Source organism: Volvox carteri, assembly GCF_000143455.1.
Source record: "Volvox carteri f. nagariensis unplaced genomic scaffold VOLCAscaffold_17, whole genome shotgun sequence".
Taxonomy (NCBI): Eukaryota; Viridiplantae; Chlorophyta; class Chlorophyceae; order Chlamydomonadales; family Volvocaceae; genus Volvox; species Volvox carteri.
The window spans coordinates 901196-920815 of NW_003307560.1; the positions used below are offsets into that span (position 1 = coordinate 901196).

Here is a 19620-nt window from a genome sequence, read left to right on the forward strand (position 1 = left end):
GAAGTAGAGACCTTTTGAGCACTTATCCGCCTCCTTAGTTAACCCTCGACGCCGCTAACATCGACTTTAACAAGTTATAAGAGGATTGCCCGAACGTATACAAGACTTACAACCAATGGTCTGGCAACCCTCAGGTGGACACGCCACAATGGATCACGATATCAGGGTTGGGACACAACGTCCAAGCATGGAAGTGAACCCTTTGCTCACGCACCCCGAGCTTGGTAGCGTCAAGAAAATATTGTTTAACAACCCACCTTCCGATAAAGTGTTTGGATATACTCCACCCAAGGACCCGGAGGGCGCACGCGAAGGTGCGTTTCCACGACGGCCCAGCAAGAGAGGATAGCACCTCATTACAATCATGCTTGTACTTTCCTTATATCATCATGTCAAGCTATGGTTATGATCAGTGAATTGCTGAAACCCGTGAAACTGCCGTTGGACTGTTTTGCGCCTGTCTTAACACCGTGCAGTCATGATGATTTGGAAAGGGCACCAAGCCAGCCCTTCCCAAGACGTGGTTAAGCCATCTCCTGATTTCAAGACTCTGAACAAGATGTCCGTTACCAGGTATGAGGGCTTGCAGCGTCACATACGGCCACTTCGCGGGCACGTTTTACCCGTTCCGTCGATTTCCAAGCATATACACATGATTGTACCCTATCCATAAGCTGTTTCCCATTTCACCCCTGCCAAGGCAATGCCGCGCTACGGGCCCCCTGACTGCTGGAAGTACCATTCCCCAGCCAGCTGCTTATCTGCTGAAATCCCCGCACTGCCTTTCGCCATTTCTCCTTTCCTACAGCGGCCTCTCGGACGCAAAGGACCTGCCTTTCTTCCGAAAAATGCACTCGGATGTGACGGTGAAGACTGGGCTCGACCGCTCGCCGTCGGCTTCCCGTCGCTCCGCGCTCCCCACGATACCAGCCTCCAAGACCAGCTCCGTCTTCGGAATGCCAAGCGCTCACCGGAGCGCGGAGGTGATTCGGACACACGGCCCGGAGGAGCCGCCAGTCAAGTATCTGGTCCAGGGCGCATACCAGGATGACTGGGTGCGCAAGAATCTAGAGGCGGAAGCCGCCGGCAGCAGCCGACAGCGGCAATACATTCCGCCGCAGCCCACCAAGGCAGCATTGGGACACTCAATGGGCGCGTCCCGGTACTTGCAGCCCCACAGTGACGAGGAGCAATGGAAGATGAACAAGTTCAAGACGGTGAGTATGCAGAGGGCGGCAGGAATGCTTTCATTCCAGACAAGCTTGAGCAGCGTCGTCTTTACCTGGAGATATGTTATTGCGCTGATGTGGCGCCCTGATGGGACTGGCAGTGGGGGTGGGGACCGGTCGACGATAGAAGTCTAGGGGGGACCAGTGTCGTGTGTGTCATGTAGCAGGTCGGAAGTGTTGGAGGGAACATGCCGTTTGTGCTGGTGTGGAACACGGCGATGGGCCACGAGGGGGGGGCATCCAGGGTTTGGGCGACCTGTTATTGCATGAAAGGGGTTCTCTGTTGAGGCATTTCCTGCTCCAGGACTTCAGCCGTGAATATTACTACATCACAAGGGTGATATTTCCAAAAGAGGCTAGGCCCTGTTCGTATGAGAATGCTCCGCGCTTCTGGCCTTTCTTGGATGTCAACGCCGGCGCTGGCGTTTCATATTTCGTTATCCAACTTGACCTGATCCCATGACCTGATTCCACAGGTGAACCCTCGAGTTACCAAGTACACTGGGGGGTCAGCTCGCGCAATGAGGGTTAAGGACACGGTGCCAGTGGCAGAAGCAGCAGCATTGACAGCGGAGGCTATGGCAGAGCAAGCCAACGCGTGAGCACGGACGTCCTCCTGTTTGGTTGAATCCCGAGTTTGGCGATTCTCCAGTGCAAAAGCACTACCTGAGGCATTCTTAATATGAAGCATGGTGGTAGTGATATGATGGTCATGGCGGCGGCGGCGGTGGTGGTGGTGACTGCATAGCACTGTGACGTTTCATGTCGCGGGGTTGGGGATTACATATGGGCCGTGTACAGACGGGAGTGGGTAGAATTTTTCCTGCTCAGCGCGCGGAATGTGCGGATACATGGCTGCCCGTCCGGCCTGAGCACGTCCTGCGAGGCACATTTGGCGCGCCAGGGTTGACGCCTATTCGGACAGGGGCCCTGGGCATACCATCAGAACATACGAGGCAGGCTGGGGTTGGGGGCTAGCAGCAGTAGCAGTTGCAGGAAGGAGCGAGGCTTGGAATGTGGGGGGCCCCCTGGCCGCCGTGAGAGCATTAGGCGTAGGAGCGTGGGAATGTGCTTTCCTGGTAAACAACTGTGAACTGGGCGGCAGCGGAAAGACGTTGTCGATGTTATAGTGCGAAATTGTGGGGGAAGGGGCCAAGAATTTTGCCTGTGTGGCAGCGGGGGGTATAGAAGGAAAAGGGTAATGTGGGGCTTCAGTCCCTCTCCTCGAGGTTTCAGAGGGCGGACATCTTGTACATGAATGACTGTAGGAGCCGTCGTGTTGTGGAAGAGCCAAGGCGTACTGCAAGTGGGGTGCCGCAGCCTGGCTCGTCTGGTCAGGGTTCTTATTCATAGTGCTGGCTGGAGCCACTGTAAGCACTCAAGCAAATCTTATCCCGGTTATCTGCTCTTTGCATAGCCTGCGGGTACGGCATTTCCGACATATCCCGGCGCGCGCGAACAGGCTCATCCAAGGAAAGATGCGCAATCGCCAGCCGGTTATGTACTTGTATCATGCTCGACTGCATTCCTTCATGGATGATAATGCTCATGATTTTCTGCCTTCAAGTAGGAGTCTAGGTTGTCTCACTTCATTCTAGTTACGGTCTTATGGTGTCTCCGGAGCGCACACCATAAGTCCGTAACTAGAATGAAGTTTCATAGGGATTGTCGTAATGGAAATTATGCTAATGGAACCCATGCGTGAGCCAGGCACTAACAGCTGTTATCAGGTTGCCCTCAAAACTACCATGCATTTTTTTGAGCCGGATCTCCGTTGACAGCTCCTTGTAGCTGTTGCCTCCTCTCTCCACTGCTTCCAAAAGCAAACATGCCACTAGAAAAGAATTACCTGAACAACAGCTTCAGGCCTGGAATCTTTAGCGGGTTTACGTTTGTCGTCAGTTTGGCCGGTCCCCAACACAGAGGTTTCCCACCGGATAAGGAGAGCTTCACCAATTTGCTTAGGAAATATGTACTTAAAGCAATATGTACGTGCTTGTTGCCTGTCCTGTTGCGGCGTCGCTCGCCCCCAAAGAAGCATAATAGGCTCTATCGGCGTGTATACTGCAGGCTCGAATGGTGGTATCGTCGTTGGTGTGGAGGACCGTTTCGTGGGCGGAACAACGCATGTTATTGCCAGCCATGAGCAGCAGGTGGTTGTCCAGGAGGCGCGCCAGGCGCAAAGCCAAGGCACAAACGTACATATCTACGGACCACAGTGGATCCTGGCTTGCATAGACACCAAGGAACTTATCACGGAGGAACAGGTGGATACCGAACTCCCGATGTGTTGGACAGCCGTGAGGATGTTTTGTGCTGATCAGCAAGGGCATGCAGCCCCGGCGTGAACCAGCCGTCCTGGTATATGCCGCATCCAACGCCCTGAGCTCACCAGTGCGTCTACTTTATGTCGCATCTTCACTGAGGTCCCTTCCTACGCTGACACACACTTTCAGTTTGACATTATCACCCACATTGTCACCAACCCACACTCTACAGCCTCCCGCTAACGTCCGCCCTGCCTGCGTGATAGGAGACCTTTGGCCTGTTACCCGGGCCGCACGACCCCGGTGTACCCGGTTTCCGAGACTTCACCAACCACATACGGGTCTCCGGTGTGCCGGTGAGTCCCGGGGCCCGGACCTTCTCATTATCTCGGCCATGACGCATGAGCGACGCGGCCCTGCTGTCGCCATGCCGCCTGCTGCCGGGCTTCAAAAACGCGCACACAGTATTGGAATACAGCGTGCGCCATGGCTGCAGGAGGTAACGCTGGGAGTACAATACCGGGCTTGTGGTGAGGCGCATCAGAAAGGAAGGAGATCCCTGCTAAGGAATAAACAAAGCCGCGGCCTCCGACCGCTACTCCAACCCTGCACGTCCGTGCGCGTCTCTGCCCTGTCTCCTACCCTGAGCTCCGCGCCTCTGACGTGATCCCATCTGCCCCTCCATCTCTCCCTGGACCCGGCCGCAGGCGGACCGCAAAGATTTTCGCATGTTGCTCATGTACTGGGTGGAGTGTTTTGGAGGACGCAGCGCCAATGAGACCGCGGCTATGGACACATCGCATGTCCTGACTTGGAACGCGGGCACGCTGACGCCAGCACAGCTGGAGCTGGAGCTCAGGTACGAGGTTATATCATGTGGCGAAGGTGGTGGGTCAGAAAGAACTAAAGAAGCTGCCGGGCGCTCATGGGGGACCCAGGGGAACAGTAGGAGCTGGTAGGCCGCATGGGTCGAGGGGGACATTGGGGACGATCAGGGCTTTAGCGGGCTTAACTGGGGCACTCCCTGCACTTTTTTTACAAGGTGGGGATGAAGGGGATGATTGTCCTCCCAACTGGAGCGCGGTAAGGGAGAAAGCACCTCGCGCACTGCAATGCTGATGTGTGTGGTGTGCGTTTCGGAAGCCGGGCCGGGGGGCCCCGCCTGCTGGGGTGGTTGGAGCGGGAAGGGGGATGTGTTCGGTGACGGACTTGGCATGGAGGCATGAAGTCGGCCGCGTCTTGGCAGGGACAGCGCAGGGCTTCATTAATCAGGTTCCCCCCCACGCCTGGTTAGGATTCACAGCAGATGCGGAATCTCTTTGTGGGTGGTCATACTGAAGCGATAGGTCACTTATGTGCCTTTGGATCTGAGCTTTACTAGCAGTATTGACGCATCCGCTCAACAGCCGACTCGCGCTGTGTGTCTAAGTCTGCGTCTGTACAAAACGCTACGGTTCCTGTGGGGCCTCCCCCTTCAGATTCCCCCACGTGCGCCACGTGCACTACACATGGCTGTTACATTGCCGCAGCAACTGGGAGATAGTGGACGACGGTAAGTGAAGGAGTACGTCAGTACGTGAGTGAGTGAGTGGATGGCTCCCCTTCCTCAAGTGCCACAAGGGCTGGTAGGTCCGATTGGGACAGATTCCTGGGCTCCCTAGGCTCCTGGGCCACCGTTCCGCTTTAAGCAACCCATCAGTCCTACGAGGCCGTCCTGGGGGCCAACATTATTACACTCGCCTCAATCCACGTGCCGTGCTACACGCATCAGGGTTTGTCATTGTTGTTGTTGTTGTTGGGAGGGGGAAAGACGAACCACACGCGATTGAAGCTGCTGCCAGTTGTTGTTGGGGGGGGGGATAATTTGAAATCCCTTCATCTCTCTTGGCCTCCTTATGCAGCATCTTACAGACGGTGCCGTGTACCCGTTGTCGCCGTGCCTGCAGAGCCGTTCCGTCTGATGACCCCCGACGAAGCAGGAGTACCGCAGTTGGAGCAGCAGCAGCAGCAGCAGCAGGGGGAGGAGGCAGCGATGGCCTTCAAGATGGACGCACGGTCCGCTTCCGAGTTACCTGCCGGGCAGTTCTCTCCTCACTATCCGCTGTCACGGCACTACGACCACACTGGTACCAGCGGAGGAACCAGCACGCCTGCGGCCGCGCCCGACGCCACTCCTGCTGAACACTCCCAACCGCCATCACACCACCACCACCACCACCGTCACCACGGCGGTCCCCGGGTCTGCCGGCAAGGCGAAGCTTGGGGTGTGGCGAGCGGCGGTCGCCCGCCAGCTGAGAATCTGAGCTGCATAGAGCCGTCTGCAGCGCCCGCTGGCGGTGTTGGGGCCCGGCGGTGTAGCGGTAGCGGTAGCGGTAGCGGTAGCGGGGATGATGGCGGCGCGCGGGCCAGCTGTCCTGTCCGTCCCGAAGGCGGCCCTGGGTGTCACCGAATGGGCAGCGAGCGCCACCACCAGCACGACTGTCGTCAATGGGAGGAGCAACGGCAGCAGCAGGAGCAACAGCATCATCAGGTACAGCAGCAACAGGAGGACATGGAGATGATGGATGGGTTAGGGGACCAGCATGCGGACCCGTCGCCAATGCAGGGCGGGATGGAGGCAACCATGGCGCGCAGCGATGAGGTGCAGCGGGAGTCCCTGAAGCCGGTAAGTCTGGCGGAACAGCCACCACAGCTCTGGCCACCCACGGCAGCGCCGGCGGCATCCCCTTGCGCGTTGCCGGTGTGCGCATATCGCATCAGTCCCCGTTGCTGCGAAGGTGAGAGCACCGACTGCTTACCGTCGGGCGGTGAGGGAGTTCTACGAAGCGACGCAGTGGCCCCCGGCCGGCGTCAAAGACGCAGTCGAGTAGCTGACGCCGTCGGCGCCGCCGACACACGTCCGGCGGGTGGCGGTGACGATGGCGCGGCACCGGCGGCGGTAGCGATCCGGACGGTGCAGCCACAGATGGAAAGCTTGGAAGGCAGTTGTTGCACGGCACCCGCTGGCGGTGCCGCACAGGCCGGCCCCGCGGGAGCCCCACCAGCTGCTGACCCGCGGGTCCATGATGAGCTTGGCAGGCACGCAGAGGATGTGAAGGAGAGACAGGCGGATTGCGTCATGAGCGGCGCTGCAGCAGCTACTGCTGCTGCTGCTAAGGTGGAGAGCCCTGCTGTACTGGCGTTGGCGCCACCGGCGGACCTCGTAGTAGTGCTGGAGTTGGAGAGCCACCGGCATCCCGTGGGGCCATGTGCTGGGGAGGGGCCCCCGGCCAATGATGGGGTTGAAACCACGGAGCGAGCGGCCGTGGCTGTGGGACCGGATGAGACGGCGGAGTTACGCACGGATGGATGCGGTGCGGATGAGGGCGGGGATGTAGGAGGGCAGGGTTGTTGCAACCGCTGGGAGAATGAGGGACAAAATCACAGACGGCTATGTGACGGCAACGGCAAAAATGGATCTCCGGCGGAATTTGGGCATGCGGCAGCACCCGCCGGGCCAGGTGCACTTGAGGGCCGGCGAGGGCGAGATCCGTTGGCGCCGCTTGAGGCTGCCGCAGCCGGACGGCGGCGGCTCAAGGTGGTACCACCTACTGGACCGGCGCCGCTGAAAGCGCGGCCGGCCGCGGCCGGGGCCCTGGCGGCGGCAGAGGCAGCGGCGGCAGAGACCGCCGGGGCCCCCAAGGACTTGGACGCCGTGGGCATCAGCGGCGCTGGCAGATGCGACGTGGATGCGCATGAGGATGCTCATGCAAGCCGGCCGGCGGTGTCGCTAGCCGACGGCGAAGGGCCGGGGACAACTTCTCCACCGGGGTGTATGCGACGAAGGCAGCGGCGGCGACTGCATCTCTACGCGGCTTCGCCACAGGAGCCGAACCACATTCACACGGAGGAGATGGCGGCGTTAGGGAATCCGTTGGACGCTGATGGCGGCGACAGCGCAGGTGGCGAACTGGAAGAAGAGCGCGAAGGCGGATACGGGGGCTGCATGGGGCCGCGGCGGGACGGTGGTAACGGCAGGAACGGGGGAAGGGGTGCTAGGGCGTTTGACCCAGCAGCCGAAGCTGGGGCTGAGGGCGGCACGGCCGCGGCAGCGGGGCCACCGAAGTGGCGGCGGCAGAAGCGGTCCGCAGGCGTAGGACCCGACGCCGGTGACGCCGTCGGTCCAGCCCTGCAGCCGGCGGGTGTGCAGTGCGCACCCGCCACTACAGCAGTAGATGCTGCAGCAGAGGATGCAGAGCCGGGTGCAGGGGCGGGTCGTCGGCCAGCGAAGCGGCCTCGCAGGGCTAAAGGCGAGGTGACAGCTGAAGCGGTGGCGGCCAAGGCTGCTGCGCCTGACAAAGCCTGCGGCGCCGATGCAGTAAGGCCGTACTGCGCAGGTCGTGGTAGCGATGCCGCTGCTGTTAAGGACGGCGGTGAGGCGCCTTCTGGCAATACGGAGGTGGTGGAGGGAGGAGGGCTTAAGGGTAGCGGCGGGGGGTACAGCGGCGAGGGCGGCACCTGCCAGACACGTGCGGCATCAGTGGGGCGAGGTGGAGCCAGGAAGCCGCGGCAGCAGAGTGCTGCTGGTGGCGCCAGCAAGACCGCGGAAGGTGGTGAAGAAGTGGATGATTTGGGGCAGCCGCCGCCGCCGCCGCCGCAGCAGCAGCAGCAGCAGCAGCAACAGCAGCACCTTGAGCAGAAGCCGACGGCGGCCAGCACCGCAAAGGTTCGGAAGGTGGGCATTGCCAAGAAGCCGAAGACGACCGCGGCCCAACCAGTCTTGCCGGTTGAGGGCGCAACGGATGTGGTGAGATTGGCTGAGGCTGAGGCTGAGGAGGCTGTGAATACCACTGTCGCCGCCGCCGCCGCACCAGCAGCCCCGGCACGTAAGCCCAAAGGCCGCGGCAACGGCAGCAACCACGGCGGCGACAGCAGGACCGCGATGGAGGAGCCGGCGTCGCTGATAGTGTCGGCAACTCAGCCGGCGGCATCGCAGCGACCGCAGGGCCGCAGCGGCTCCTCTCCTATTCGCACGGGCCTTAAACTCGTGTTCGGATTGAGCGGCTTCACGGCCGAGGAGCGCACGCGGTATGGTGCCACGCTCAAGGCCTTGCATTTGTCGTATGTACCAGGTACGGATGTACAACCCACAGGGCACAGTTTCCGTTGGAGCAGCACGGAGGTTACTGTGCCCTGCCCTATGATGGGGCAATAGAAGGCCCTGGCGGGGCAGTGTGTTCGGCAGTATGTACACACGTAATAAGTGGATAGCCCTCGGCTCGCGCATCTTGTCCTCCCCTTGATCGTCCTCCTGACGTATCACATACGGTATCCCAGTACCTTTTCAAAGCACGCACAAAGCGCTGCTCCTTCCAGCGCCCACACCCACACCCACACGCCCATGTCTCATATGGGTGTCTCTCACCCCTGTGTGGTGCTGGTTCCTTCACTGGCACACCGCTCCGACCGCAAACCCTCACCCCACTCCGGAAGGAAATTACCACCACCAACAACTATCCGGAGGTTACCCCATTATGGTAAGGCTACTCCTGTGCCATCCCAACTCCCCTCGCCCTTGATAGCAGCTTCACTCGCTCGTGGTTCGTCTTTCCCTCCCCCTCGCCAGTTCTTGCTGCCTGCGGCTCAGGTCATCACAACACACTTCACCATCCCGACCTTCACCCCTTTCCATTGCTGCAGTTCTCAACGACTGGGACCCGCGGATCAACGCGCTGCTGGCCCCCGGTCTCAAGCGCTCCGACAAGACTGTGTGTGCCATGGCGGCGGGCGCCTGGCTGCTGCGGGCGGACTACCTGGCGGCCTGTCAGGCCCAGCGGGAGACCGGGGCGGGGGCGGGGGCGGGGGCGGGGGCGGGGCCCGGGGCTGCACCGGAAGATTTTGAGCTGTGCGAGTGCGAGGACGGCGCCGCGGTCATTTCTACCGGTGCGTGTGCGTATGTACGTATGTGCGTATGCGTGTGTGCGGTTATGAAGAGCGGATAAGAATCGTGATGTCGCTTACGTGTACCCGTACGTGTGGGGAACGTGTAGGGAACGTTCCTTGTGTGCGCATCAAGGTTCATCGCGCTGCGGTGTGTGCGCATGTGGGTGCGGGTGAGAGTGTGAAGACGTGGTTGACGGGGAGCTCGGTCCTGCTAGGTAGGGAACCGCGTACCTAGCTCCCTGCCTTGCCCCCTAGTCCCTAACCCCTCATCTCCCAACCTCGCTCCTCTCAGGTGCTCCATCGCACTGGCGTCGCCGCCTGGAGGCCCGGGGTGCCGCCGGTCGCGCCTTCTCCGGTCTTCGCGTCCTCATTCCCCCTGGCCTTCCTCCGCCTCTGGACAGTGCCACTCTTGCTCGTATGCTGGGTGCGGGTGGCGGTGTGGCGGTGGTTAAGTCGGGTCCCTCAGCCGCTAAGGGCTGCCACGTGGGGGTGGTGCAACCGGGCGGCAAGCAGGAGGAGAAGTGAGGCCAGGGTGGTCGGGGGGCCGGCGGGGAGGGGAGACAAGGAAGTCATAAACGGGAATGAGTGGGGCTTGGGGACCAATTGCAGCGATGTGTGGTGTGGTGTGGTGTGGTGTGGTGTGGTGTGGTGTGGTGTGTTAGCCAGGTGAGACTGCAGGGCGGCATAGGCAAGGTGCGCTACAGGGAGGAGGGAAAAGAGAGGCGCGGCTCCCACCGGCACACCAAGGCATGGGGGCTTGGATGGTGGTGAAAGGGAAGGGCCTTGCATCAGGTGTGGCCCAGGCTTCAATCTTATGGACCCAATTGTGCTGTGTGCTCATTGGCATCCCTAACCGTGTAGTAGCCCTCCAGGAAAACGTTTCTCACATCCTGTGTGTGGCCCCTCCTGACATGTATCCCCCCCTGCCCTGTCCCCCGCCTCCCCAGGTTGGTGGCCTCGCTGCGGGTGGCCGGGGCTGCTGTAGTGGCGCCCGCATACGTGGTGGATTGGGTGGCACACCCACATGCATGCCTGGCGCACCACTACCGCCACGGCACCGCGCCCGGGGAGGCGCTGGCGGCACTGGAGCGAGATCGCGGCGCAGTGGCCCCAGTTGAGCACTGCTAAGATTGGGTCCTAGAGGAACAGGCGAGCGAGTAGACACTGGCAAGGAATTCGACAGGAAGCATCGGGAAAACGCGTTTGTTTGCCATTAGGTGAATGGATAGGGGAAACACTCGGGGTAGAATCGATGAAATTCGATGCCTGGGAAAATCGGTGTTTGGGAATTGATGGGGCTGGGACACGTCCGAACGCATTGAGTAGTAATGGGTTGTGGAGTGTGTGTGGGGGGGGGTTCTTCTTGGTGGAGCACAGAGGGGTCATCTGGCCAGGGCTGGGCCGGGAGACCGGGAGGTGCCTGCTCCGGAGGGTTTCAACCATCATGGAATGCACCGCAGTGAAGTACTGACGACATTGGGACTTCGGACTGGCTCGCAAGTTGTATTTGCCACTCAAGGGATTCCAGCTGTCAGGGAAAATGCGGTGGGCCATGAGCCCCGCTGCAGCTGGCTGGTTTAGAAATTGCGTCCTTGCGTGGCTGCTAGTGCACCGGAACGGTAGGGAAGTATGGCCTGATGCCACCGCACAAAGCCAATGCCACCGCTTCCAATAGGATATGTACATATGGGGGCGGAGCTCGGGAGGACATGTCCCGGGCTCGCTGTGTCTCCAAACAACCGACAGGCCGCTTTACATGTCGAGGTGTAGCTTCATGATGCAGCCTCTGGGGTGCCCGACAGAAATGGCTTCAGTACGGATAGGCCAACCTGAACATGACGGTATCCGGTATCCACAGAAAGGTGTTGGGGAAGTCACAGGAACACGCAAAAAACACGTTACCAGTTGTCGACGATCTACATACAACAGAGCAATCATTCTTCCAGCCCCGCCTAGTGCTGTTGCCAACGCTACCAGTACCAAAGCTATGAACTAAAACTTGCGGTCAAGTACACGACGACGCCACATATCTTTGACGTGGACTTGCAAAAAGATTGCATTTTGGCAACACCCACCAAAGCTTACAGAGGCAGAACGAATAAGAATTTACCATTAAACGTCACCATAACAACCATCGATTTCAGGGTCATCGACTGAATTACTACGGACCGGAGCGATGACTCAGGTTCTGAGGAGGGTCGCAGGCGGGCACATGGCCTAGGAGACATACAGCACAACGTTTCCTTCCAACACACTGCCGGACTGTCGATCGACAACGCACCTCCAACGCGTGCCAGTTGACCCTCAACAGGCTGCCATGGGTATAAACCCCTATCAAAATTTAGTTCCATAGCGTTGAGTCACGTCCCTTACCCAGAGCGGTGGACGGCGCACGTAACCAGAGCATTTATGGGCTCCGCTACCAGCTGCCGGCGTCCCGATAGTCAACAGTAACAATCCCAGTAAAAGAATAAGCACCGTGCTCCGCACTACCCTGGGAACGAGATTATGAACAATCTTATAGCTGTTCTGTAGGGTTGCTGCAGGCCAAAGATTGAAACCCGCTATGTCAATAGCCATTGTATTTACTCAAAAGAAAAATAAAGCGCCGTTTCGAGCGAAAAACACCAAACGGTGCCAAAACGATGCCAGAAGAGAGCTGCACGCAACAGATCAGCCAGGTTCTATTTAAAAGAATCTGCAGCAGCAGTAGCAAATGGTTGCAAACACATGCCGTCAAGGCAATGTAGGTTCTTTTGAATTTTGGGGCAGCTGCTATGCGTTGCAGGAGCCAGCGGCGATTTCAAGCAACTTACCAGGGAACACGGCTCATGCCGGTCGCCCTGGTCATGAGCAACGAGGCTGAGGCCTTCAGGGACATGCGATAGGTACTACATAGCGCACAGGACAGCCCAGAAAAACACTTTACGACATGGTCATACAGCAGCACAGTACCCAGCAAGACCGTACACACGACGAAGCAGAACACGGAACCCGGAAGGCATTACTTTCCGGTACACGGTAACCCACGAAAGCCTGGTGGCTACTTCGCAGAGAAGCTCGACAGAACACCCACATGTATAGATGCACGCGTCCATTCAATACATCATGTCCTCCTCTTCAGAGGACATCCACTCCCTCAAAGTACGTTGTTTGACATCTGTAATACTGCTCGACTCCTGTCACTCACTTGAGCAGCACACACTGTATCAAAGCTGTTCACTCCTTTCTCAAGTTTTGGACTGTCTAATCGAAGGCACCTTTAATCGTTCGTGTTCATGCGCCGCTAGCACCCAGCGCCTGTGATGGCCCAGGTGCGCTGGCGTCCTCCAGCTTCCCCGGCAATCTGTCCACGTCGGTTTGCACCGTTTCACTACTGCCATCCACGATGTCCTGCCCCGCCGGGGCCGCCGCTCCGGAACGTCCTTCAGCCCCGCCATCGTTGCTGTTGCTGCGGCGGCCGTCCTCAGCGCCACCGTCCCCACTCCCACCAGCTCTGCCAATCTCTGGAACACCGCCAGCACTGCCACCATTCGGTGGCAGCTCGGTGCCGCCAGTACCACCGCCGGCACCGCGTGCAGTACCCTTGTGCAGAAAGCCGTACAGCTCCAGATTGCTGAGGCAGAAGTTGTGTCGGCTGGCGGGGTTAGGGGAGGCATTTGGCGCTGTGAGCAGAAGCCGGAAGGCCCTGTACGGCACCGCGGCTGCAGGCCCTATGACCGGCCAGGAGGCGTACTGCCCCGGCACCTTGATGGTGGTGTCGTTGGAGTGACGCTTCAGGTCGACCCAAACGGCCAGGTCGTGGGAGCCCTGCAGGGCAGGTAGGTACATATCGGCGAGGTGCAGAACAACAGGCATTTGACGACAGATGTGGCGCATATCATGACATGAACCTCTTGTTTTTGTTGGGAAGGGCCTTTTGCTTGCCAGCGTTTAGGACAGATACTACGAGATATGATCTAATGTGATACGACGCAACACGACAAGTACTGCGATGCGACACGACACGTCGTACATAAGAGTGTCAGGCAACGCAAGTTCGACAACGAGGGCGCAGGGTTGTGTGATTCAGATGTTCACCAAATGCATGAGCCACCAAGGAGAGTGAGTCCATTGTCAAAATCTCCTCTCACATCTGGCTCCTCGCAACCGAATCTCATCCCGGTTTCCCCACCTGCAGCACCCAGCTCCTCACAAAGTCTTGCGAGCCGTCGTGCCGCAACGTGTAGTACGTGATCGCAAGCTGGTGTTGCTCCCCTAGGTCCACCTGCCACCAACTGATGGCGGCGCCGTTGACGTACCGCGGTCCGGCAAAGTTTGTGCGCACAAACTGGCGGCCCACGACGACCCGCGGGTCGGTGGTTCGGCCCGTGGGGCTGGATGCGCGGACGTCCACGCGCTTCGCCAGCATGGGGTTCACCCACCCTTGAGACCCGTAGGACGTTCCCAGGAAGTGCAGCACTCCGCAGGAGTCACCGTCACACACGTACATGAGCTCCAACGCGAACGGCAAACAGCGGCGCTGGTAGCGCACAGACCAGCAGCTCTCGCCGGCAGTGGCGCTGCAGCCACCGCCGGGGCCCGACGTGCCGGCGGTCCCGGCCGGCGGCGGCGCGGCACCAATGCCACCACCGGCGGCCACATCCAGCCCTCCAGGCCCGCCGCCACTGCCGGTAGTGCCACCACTAGGGGCAGATGCAGCCGGCAGCGGCTTTACCAGCCGCCGTCCAGATGACGGGGAAAGTATCTGGGGCTCCGGACGTCCGTCCTGTCCCGCCGCCGAGGCAAATCCTGCGCCCGTCTCCCGTCGATGCACCTCGAGGGCTTCGTGCACCAGCTCTAACACCGCTTGCAGGCGCTGCACCAGGGGATCTCGCAGGCATTCGTGCAGTTTATCTATGGGGAGCAGCGGGAAGCGAATGAGGCTCAGTACGCGGCAAGCTGCCTCATCAGCCGAGTTGCCGGACCCCGTGACGGCCCCCCCGGTAGCGGCGGCACTGGTGGTGGTGGTAGTTCCGGCGGTGCTGCCTATGCCGGCGTGTGCGTGTCCCTGCGTGGGCGGTGGCGGTGGCCGCACTGGTGTGCTAGGGGCGTAGGGTAGGTGCAGAGAATCCAGAATTCCCTGAGCAAGGCCGCCTTTGGAGTGCGAGGGCGAAAGGTCCGCCTGGCTGCAGCCGCCTCCGGAGGGGCCGACCGCCGCTAACGGTGCTGGAGGGGCCTCAGCAGCCGGCGAAGAAGCGGTCGCGGACGACGGGTCAGAAAGTCTTGGCCGCGGCCCCGCCAGCGTTGTGGGCGAGCTGGGCCTCCCTGGGGACCCGCCGGGGGGCGACGCTAGCCGCCGTACACAGTTCCGGTGCAATGGCCCCGCGGTGGCGGCACCGCCGCCGACACCAACATTTGTGGTGCAAAACCTCGTCTCTGCTGCCAATGCGGCATCAGCCATCGCCGCCGAAGAGGCGGCGATGTACGAGCAGGCCCAATCGTGTACGGCATGGTAAATCCCTTGCTCGTCTACGCTAAAGGTGTTTTGGCAGACCAAGTCGCACATGGCGGCGGGAGAGACGCACCGCAGGTGCTGGTTGGGGTCGGGCAGACGTACAACAGTCTCGAAATGTCGCGCGATGAAGTCAAGGCAATAGCGGTACAGCTTCTGTGTTGTCGGCAGTAGCAGCTCTGCCAAATGCAGTGTACGACAGACGTTGTCGGCCGTTGTGGCAGCCATGATGGCTGCACAGGTGGCGTCAAAAAGGGATGGTACGGCAGAGGCAGCCCTGCCAGCAAGCTGGGCCTGCTCCAGGCGGGTGAAGTCCAAGGGGGACTGGAGCTCAATGGAGCGGTAGCTGACGTGGCGATCCCAGCAGCTGAGGCCGATGTGCTGCGGACATCAGGGATGAACGGGGCGGAGCGGTCTCGACGGTGGTCGTCGTGGGGGGCTAGAATAAGGGGTGCATCGTAGTTCAAATGTAATCCTCTCGCGTCCTTGCATGTCCCACACCCTCTCATGGCTATATCCACATCCCTTCCGCCGACAGTCTTTGTCTCATTTACATTTCACCACTCGCGCTTCCCAAAGGTGGCTGTCGCCGTGGCAAGGCGACATAAGGGAAGGCCACCAAAATGCGCAGTAAGAGCCGGGCTTAGAGAAGGAAGACCATACCCATTGATGATGTGATTGGGGTGGCTGCTGGAAAAGGGCAAGACCACGATCGACGCTTACGTCCCCAGCGATTGGTCTGGATGTGAGGGTAACCTGCGGTTCGTGTGGTTCCAAGCTGCACACACCTGAATGCCGGGAATTTCCTGGGTATCACGCCATTGGTGGCACACACCCTGTCCCGGTTCGCCGTGGCCAACTGTGAGAACGCCGTGGTTGAGGTCGATCCAATATTTGCTGAAAGCCTTGCTGCTGACGCGGGAGCAAGCCACGCCCGTTACCATGCATTGCGTTACTCCATTTTTTTCTATCTTCAAGCAACTGTTGCGGTGACTGCCAAAGATGATGGTGTAGTTTTGCTCAACCTGTAGTGCATTTCCACCGCTAGCATTCCCCTGTCGCAGAAGTGGCTGCAGACGCTTCGCACCAGGTGTCGATTTTAGGATAACTGTAACATCTGTATCTCCCTTGGCCTCGAATGATAAACATCCGGTACCAGAACGGAGAGTGTATCCCTCGCCTGTGAGCCACGCACATTCAAACGGCGGAACGACCAAAACTCCATTATTAACGCGCAACATGGCAACTATGGAAACTTGTTTACAAGTGGTTGGAGCGCATGCAGAAACACACTCTTTGACTGTTCAGCCCTGAAGCTCCAAGCTAGCATGTACGTAAAAGCGTAGTTAAAAGATGTATGAATGTAGCAGGTCAACTCTAAGAGCTACGGCAGCATATCATGCACCGCATCGAAAGCCCCACAGAAAAGCAGTGCCGTACGCTGCGTTGGATCACCGCTCTGCAAAACGCATATAGCCCTTTTGGACGCATACAAGCTTGCGAGCTGGAACGTCTGCACACCCAGATTACAATTAGAAGGTTTAGCAGCGTACAAGCACAACAATGCAGGCGACGCGCGTACCGGCTAAGGCTGGCGTTTCCAGCTCGGCCAAGGCAGTGCCCTCCGTCCGCGCCGGGCGCAGGTGCCTGGTAATTCCAAATGCCGTGAAGGATGTGTTCATGCCTGCCCTGAGTTCGACCATGACTGAGGGGAAGATCGTCTCCTGGCTGAAGAACGTCGGCGATAAGGTCAAGAAGGGCGAGGCCCTGGTGGTCGTTGAGAGCGACAAGGCTGACATGGATGTTGAGTCCTTCGCCGAGGGCATCCTCGGCGCGATCGTTGTTCAGGAAGGCGAGCGTGCAAGCGTCGGCGCGCCGATCGCCTTCGTGGCCGAAAACGCCAGCGAGGTGGAGGAGGCCAAGAAAAAGGCTGCTGCAATGGGCGCCCCTGCTGCAGCTGCCCCTGCTGCTGCTCCAGCTGCCCCTGCGGCCCCTGCGCCCGCGCCTGCACCGGTAAGGAACAATTGTAGGCGTTAGGAAATTGGCCGAGTCTCGGAGTTACCCACGATGCCACTTGAGATACTTGAATAACTTATTAACATAAATGTCTGTTTCCTTGTGTAATTCAATTGTAGGCGGCGGCACCGGCTCCCGTCCCGGCTCCTGCACCCGCACCTGTGCCTGAGGCGGTCGCCCCGGCTCCCGTTCCTGCGGCGCGCACTGATGGCCGCGTCGTTGCTACGCCTTACGCTAAGCAGCTTGCGAAGGAGCTGAAGGTAAACATAAGTCCAGTCCGAGCTTGGCCAACAATTTTCGTTATAACGCTTACATGTTACGACGCAGTCCGGGACTAGCCGATGGCCTTTGATGCGTTACAATTTTATAATGCAGCGGTATCTATTTTGGATATGTCCTGGCTGTGACCAGGTGTCCATTACTTCTTGTCGCCGTGGTCAGCAGCGATATCCATCAGTGCAATCCTGTCATAGATCCGTCCCTCTTCACCAACCAATATGTGTATAGTCTTCACACTCTGTCATTTGAGCTTTCTAAACAGCTGCAATTGAATGGGGTTAAGCCCGTACTCGGCTACCTTGCCAAGCCGCAGCATGCGCTATTCCCATTCCTTCATTCAGTTTCCTGCAATTGCTCCTCGTCCACGCCACATGCCACCATCCCCTCAAACCTGTGCAGTTGAAAGAAGTCCCATCCGGGTCTCTCCACATTGTAACCGACCAGTTTCCGCCATCTGTACCTCAGCCAATTACCACGCCATGCCTCGTGTTCCTGCACCCTTTCTTCGGCATGCAACGAAAGGAAACCACCGGCATGCCCCTCATGCCATCCCGCGTATCACCGTTCTCACGAATGCACACTTCCACATCCCCCTCACCCCCCTCACGGGTCCTCAACCACCAACAGGTGAAACTGAATGTTGAATCTCCCCCCTTTGAACCCTGAGCCAGGTGGATCTGGCCACTGTCTTGGGCACTGGCCCTAACGGCCGCATCACCGCAGCGGACGTAGAGGCGCGGGCCGCAGGCAAGCCCGCTGCGCCGGCCGCGCCAGCAGCGGCGGCCCCGGCACCTGCCGCAGCCGCCGCTGCCGCCGCTCCGGCCCCGGCCCCGGCCGCCGCCAAGGCCACCAAGGTATCTGAGCTGAAGGGCACCACCAAGCCTTTCACCACCCTGCAGGCCGCCGTGGCGCGCAACATGAACGAGAGCCTCAAGGTGGGCGGCTGGGCCTAGGGATGGGAACTGGGGTTGACCTCGGGAGGTACCCACCAGTGGCAACTGGTGGTCGGGCAAATGAATCGCCTGGAGTGGGGGAGCGATCGTGCGTTGAGATGTGCGGTATGAGTAGGGGCGGACCTGCCTGAGGTGGGAGTTGCCATGCGGCGGAGCGGATCGAATATTCGATTGCTGGGTTGAGCAATCTAGCGGCCTAGCAGCGGGTTAGTGTTGTGTGTGCAGGGGGAATATCGGTTGCACCTGCTCATGAACCTGCATGAAATGCTACGGTGGGATTGATAAGCAGTTGTTGGGCGGTCGTCATGTGGATTAAACCAGTCATTTTTGACTGAGCACCAGCCCCTCGGTCAGATTGATATGGCCGTGGCAGTACGGCAAAGCGCCGGCGACTAAGTGGCTGCACCGGTGTGCCGGCGATCGATCGTGAGTCATGCACAGCAGCAGCAGCAGCAGCGAGAACGGCAGCAGCTGTAGTTTTAAGGGTCTGGGTCGCGGCCCTGGGCTGGGCAGTCCTTGCTTGCTTAGCTGCACAACATCACAAGTTCACAACCGGTCGCAGTGCAGGTTTGTGGTTCGGGGCTGTGGCCCCTGCTGTGGGGGTTGCGGGGCCGTCGGCTGGACGGTCGGCTGCTCTGAATTGTTTTTTCACGGAGCGGAGAAGTTTTCGTTGCTCAATTCTGTTTGAGCAGGAAGGCAAGCGACTATGGCGCACGGCGTGCCGCGGCACGTGTGTGCACGTTTGCGCCTGTCTGAAAGTTGACCGGCTTGAAAAATTGAAGTAGTTCCATTACTCGAGCTAATCGATTGAACCCCCATCTCGCCCTCCGTAAACATTTCCGGCGATTATCGCCGCCATCTTCACCACAGGTTCCGGAGTTCCGTGTGTCGTACAGCATTGTGACCGACAAGCTGGACGCTCTGTATCAGCAGCTGAAGCCCAAGGGTGTCACGATGACGGCTCTGCTGGCCAAGGCGTGTGGTGTGGCACTGGCTAAGCACCCGCTGCTGTACGCCGGTGAGCGATTGATGACGTGTAGGGGAAGGGAGACTGTGGAGTCTGTGTATGTGCTGGGCGAGGGGAAACAAATTCTGACCGCTAGCATCATGTGGATCAGCGGGAAGATGCTGGCCGGGATATTGGGTTTCCGTTCCTGGGGGAGATCTTGTGCGTGCCGATCGATGAGCGCGCGTGTGTGCGTCTGTATGTGTCTAACCCGTTGGTTGGGGCTTTGAAGCGCGGGGGGGAGAGGAAGGAGTGCGTTGCGGAATGTTGTGGGGCTGCACAGCCCGGACTGCTGAGATCACCGCAGCTCCATGATGGTTGTGTACGGCTCTTTGGCGTGGGTGGTTATCCTACCGGCTGGGGGCGTAAGAGGAAGGCCCTGATCGAGCCACCGGGGTTCCTGCCGGCGCCCTGTTAGGCAAATGAACACCACACATAAGTTTGACCCAGTCGG

At 59.3% G+C, this 19620-nt stretch overlaps 3 protein-coding genes across 3 annotated transcripts in view; 2 read left to right on the top strand and 1 right to left on the bottom strand.

Annotated features, from left to right (window-relative positions):
* Positions 1 to 148: 148 nt before the first annotated feature.
* VOLCADRAFT_90542 (uncharacterized protein) lies at positions 149 to 10546 on the top strand (the record flags this gene model as incomplete). The annotated part of the gene is made up of 12 exons (XM_002950027.1): positions 149 to 314; positions 477 to 573; positions 809 to 1217; positions 1706 to 1827; positions 3265 to 3496; positions 3763 to 3852; positions 4204 to 4355; positions 4975 to 5048; positions 5443 to 8607; positions 9176 to 9418; positions 9711 to 9939; positions 10366 to 10546. 12 exons carry the CDS (start codon positions 149 to 151, stop codon positions 10544 to 10546), a joined length of 5160 nt encoding a protein of 1719 aa, XP_002950073.1.
* Positions 10547 to 13009: 2463 nt separating this feature from the next.
* VOLCADRAFT_48365 (uncharacterized protein) lies at positions 13010 to 13697 on the bottom strand (the record flags this gene model as incomplete). The annotated part of the gene is made up of 2 exons (XM_002950143.1): positions 13010 to 13228; positions 13593 to 13697. Coding segments are annotated over 2 exons (324 nt in total), but the record flags the coding sequence as incomplete, so codon positions are not given.
* Positions 13698 to 16475: 2778 nt separating this feature from the next.
* Positions 16476 to 19620, top strand: part of VOLCADRAFT_80947 (dihydrolipoamide acetyltransferase) — a gene marked incomplete at its 5' end in the record, with an annotated part of 6819 nt that continues 3674 nt past the window's right edge. The window contains 4 exons of the mRNA XM_002950028.1: positions 16476 to 16925; positions 17099 to 17188; positions 17879 to 18142; positions 19031 to 19178. Of these exons, the coding sequence (XP_002950074.1) occupies positions 16476 to 16925; positions 17099 to 17188; positions 17879 to 18142; positions 19031 to 19178 (952 nt within the window). The remainder of the gene's footprint in view (positions 16926 to 17098; positions 17189 to 17878; positions 18143 to 19030; positions 19179 to 19620) is intronic.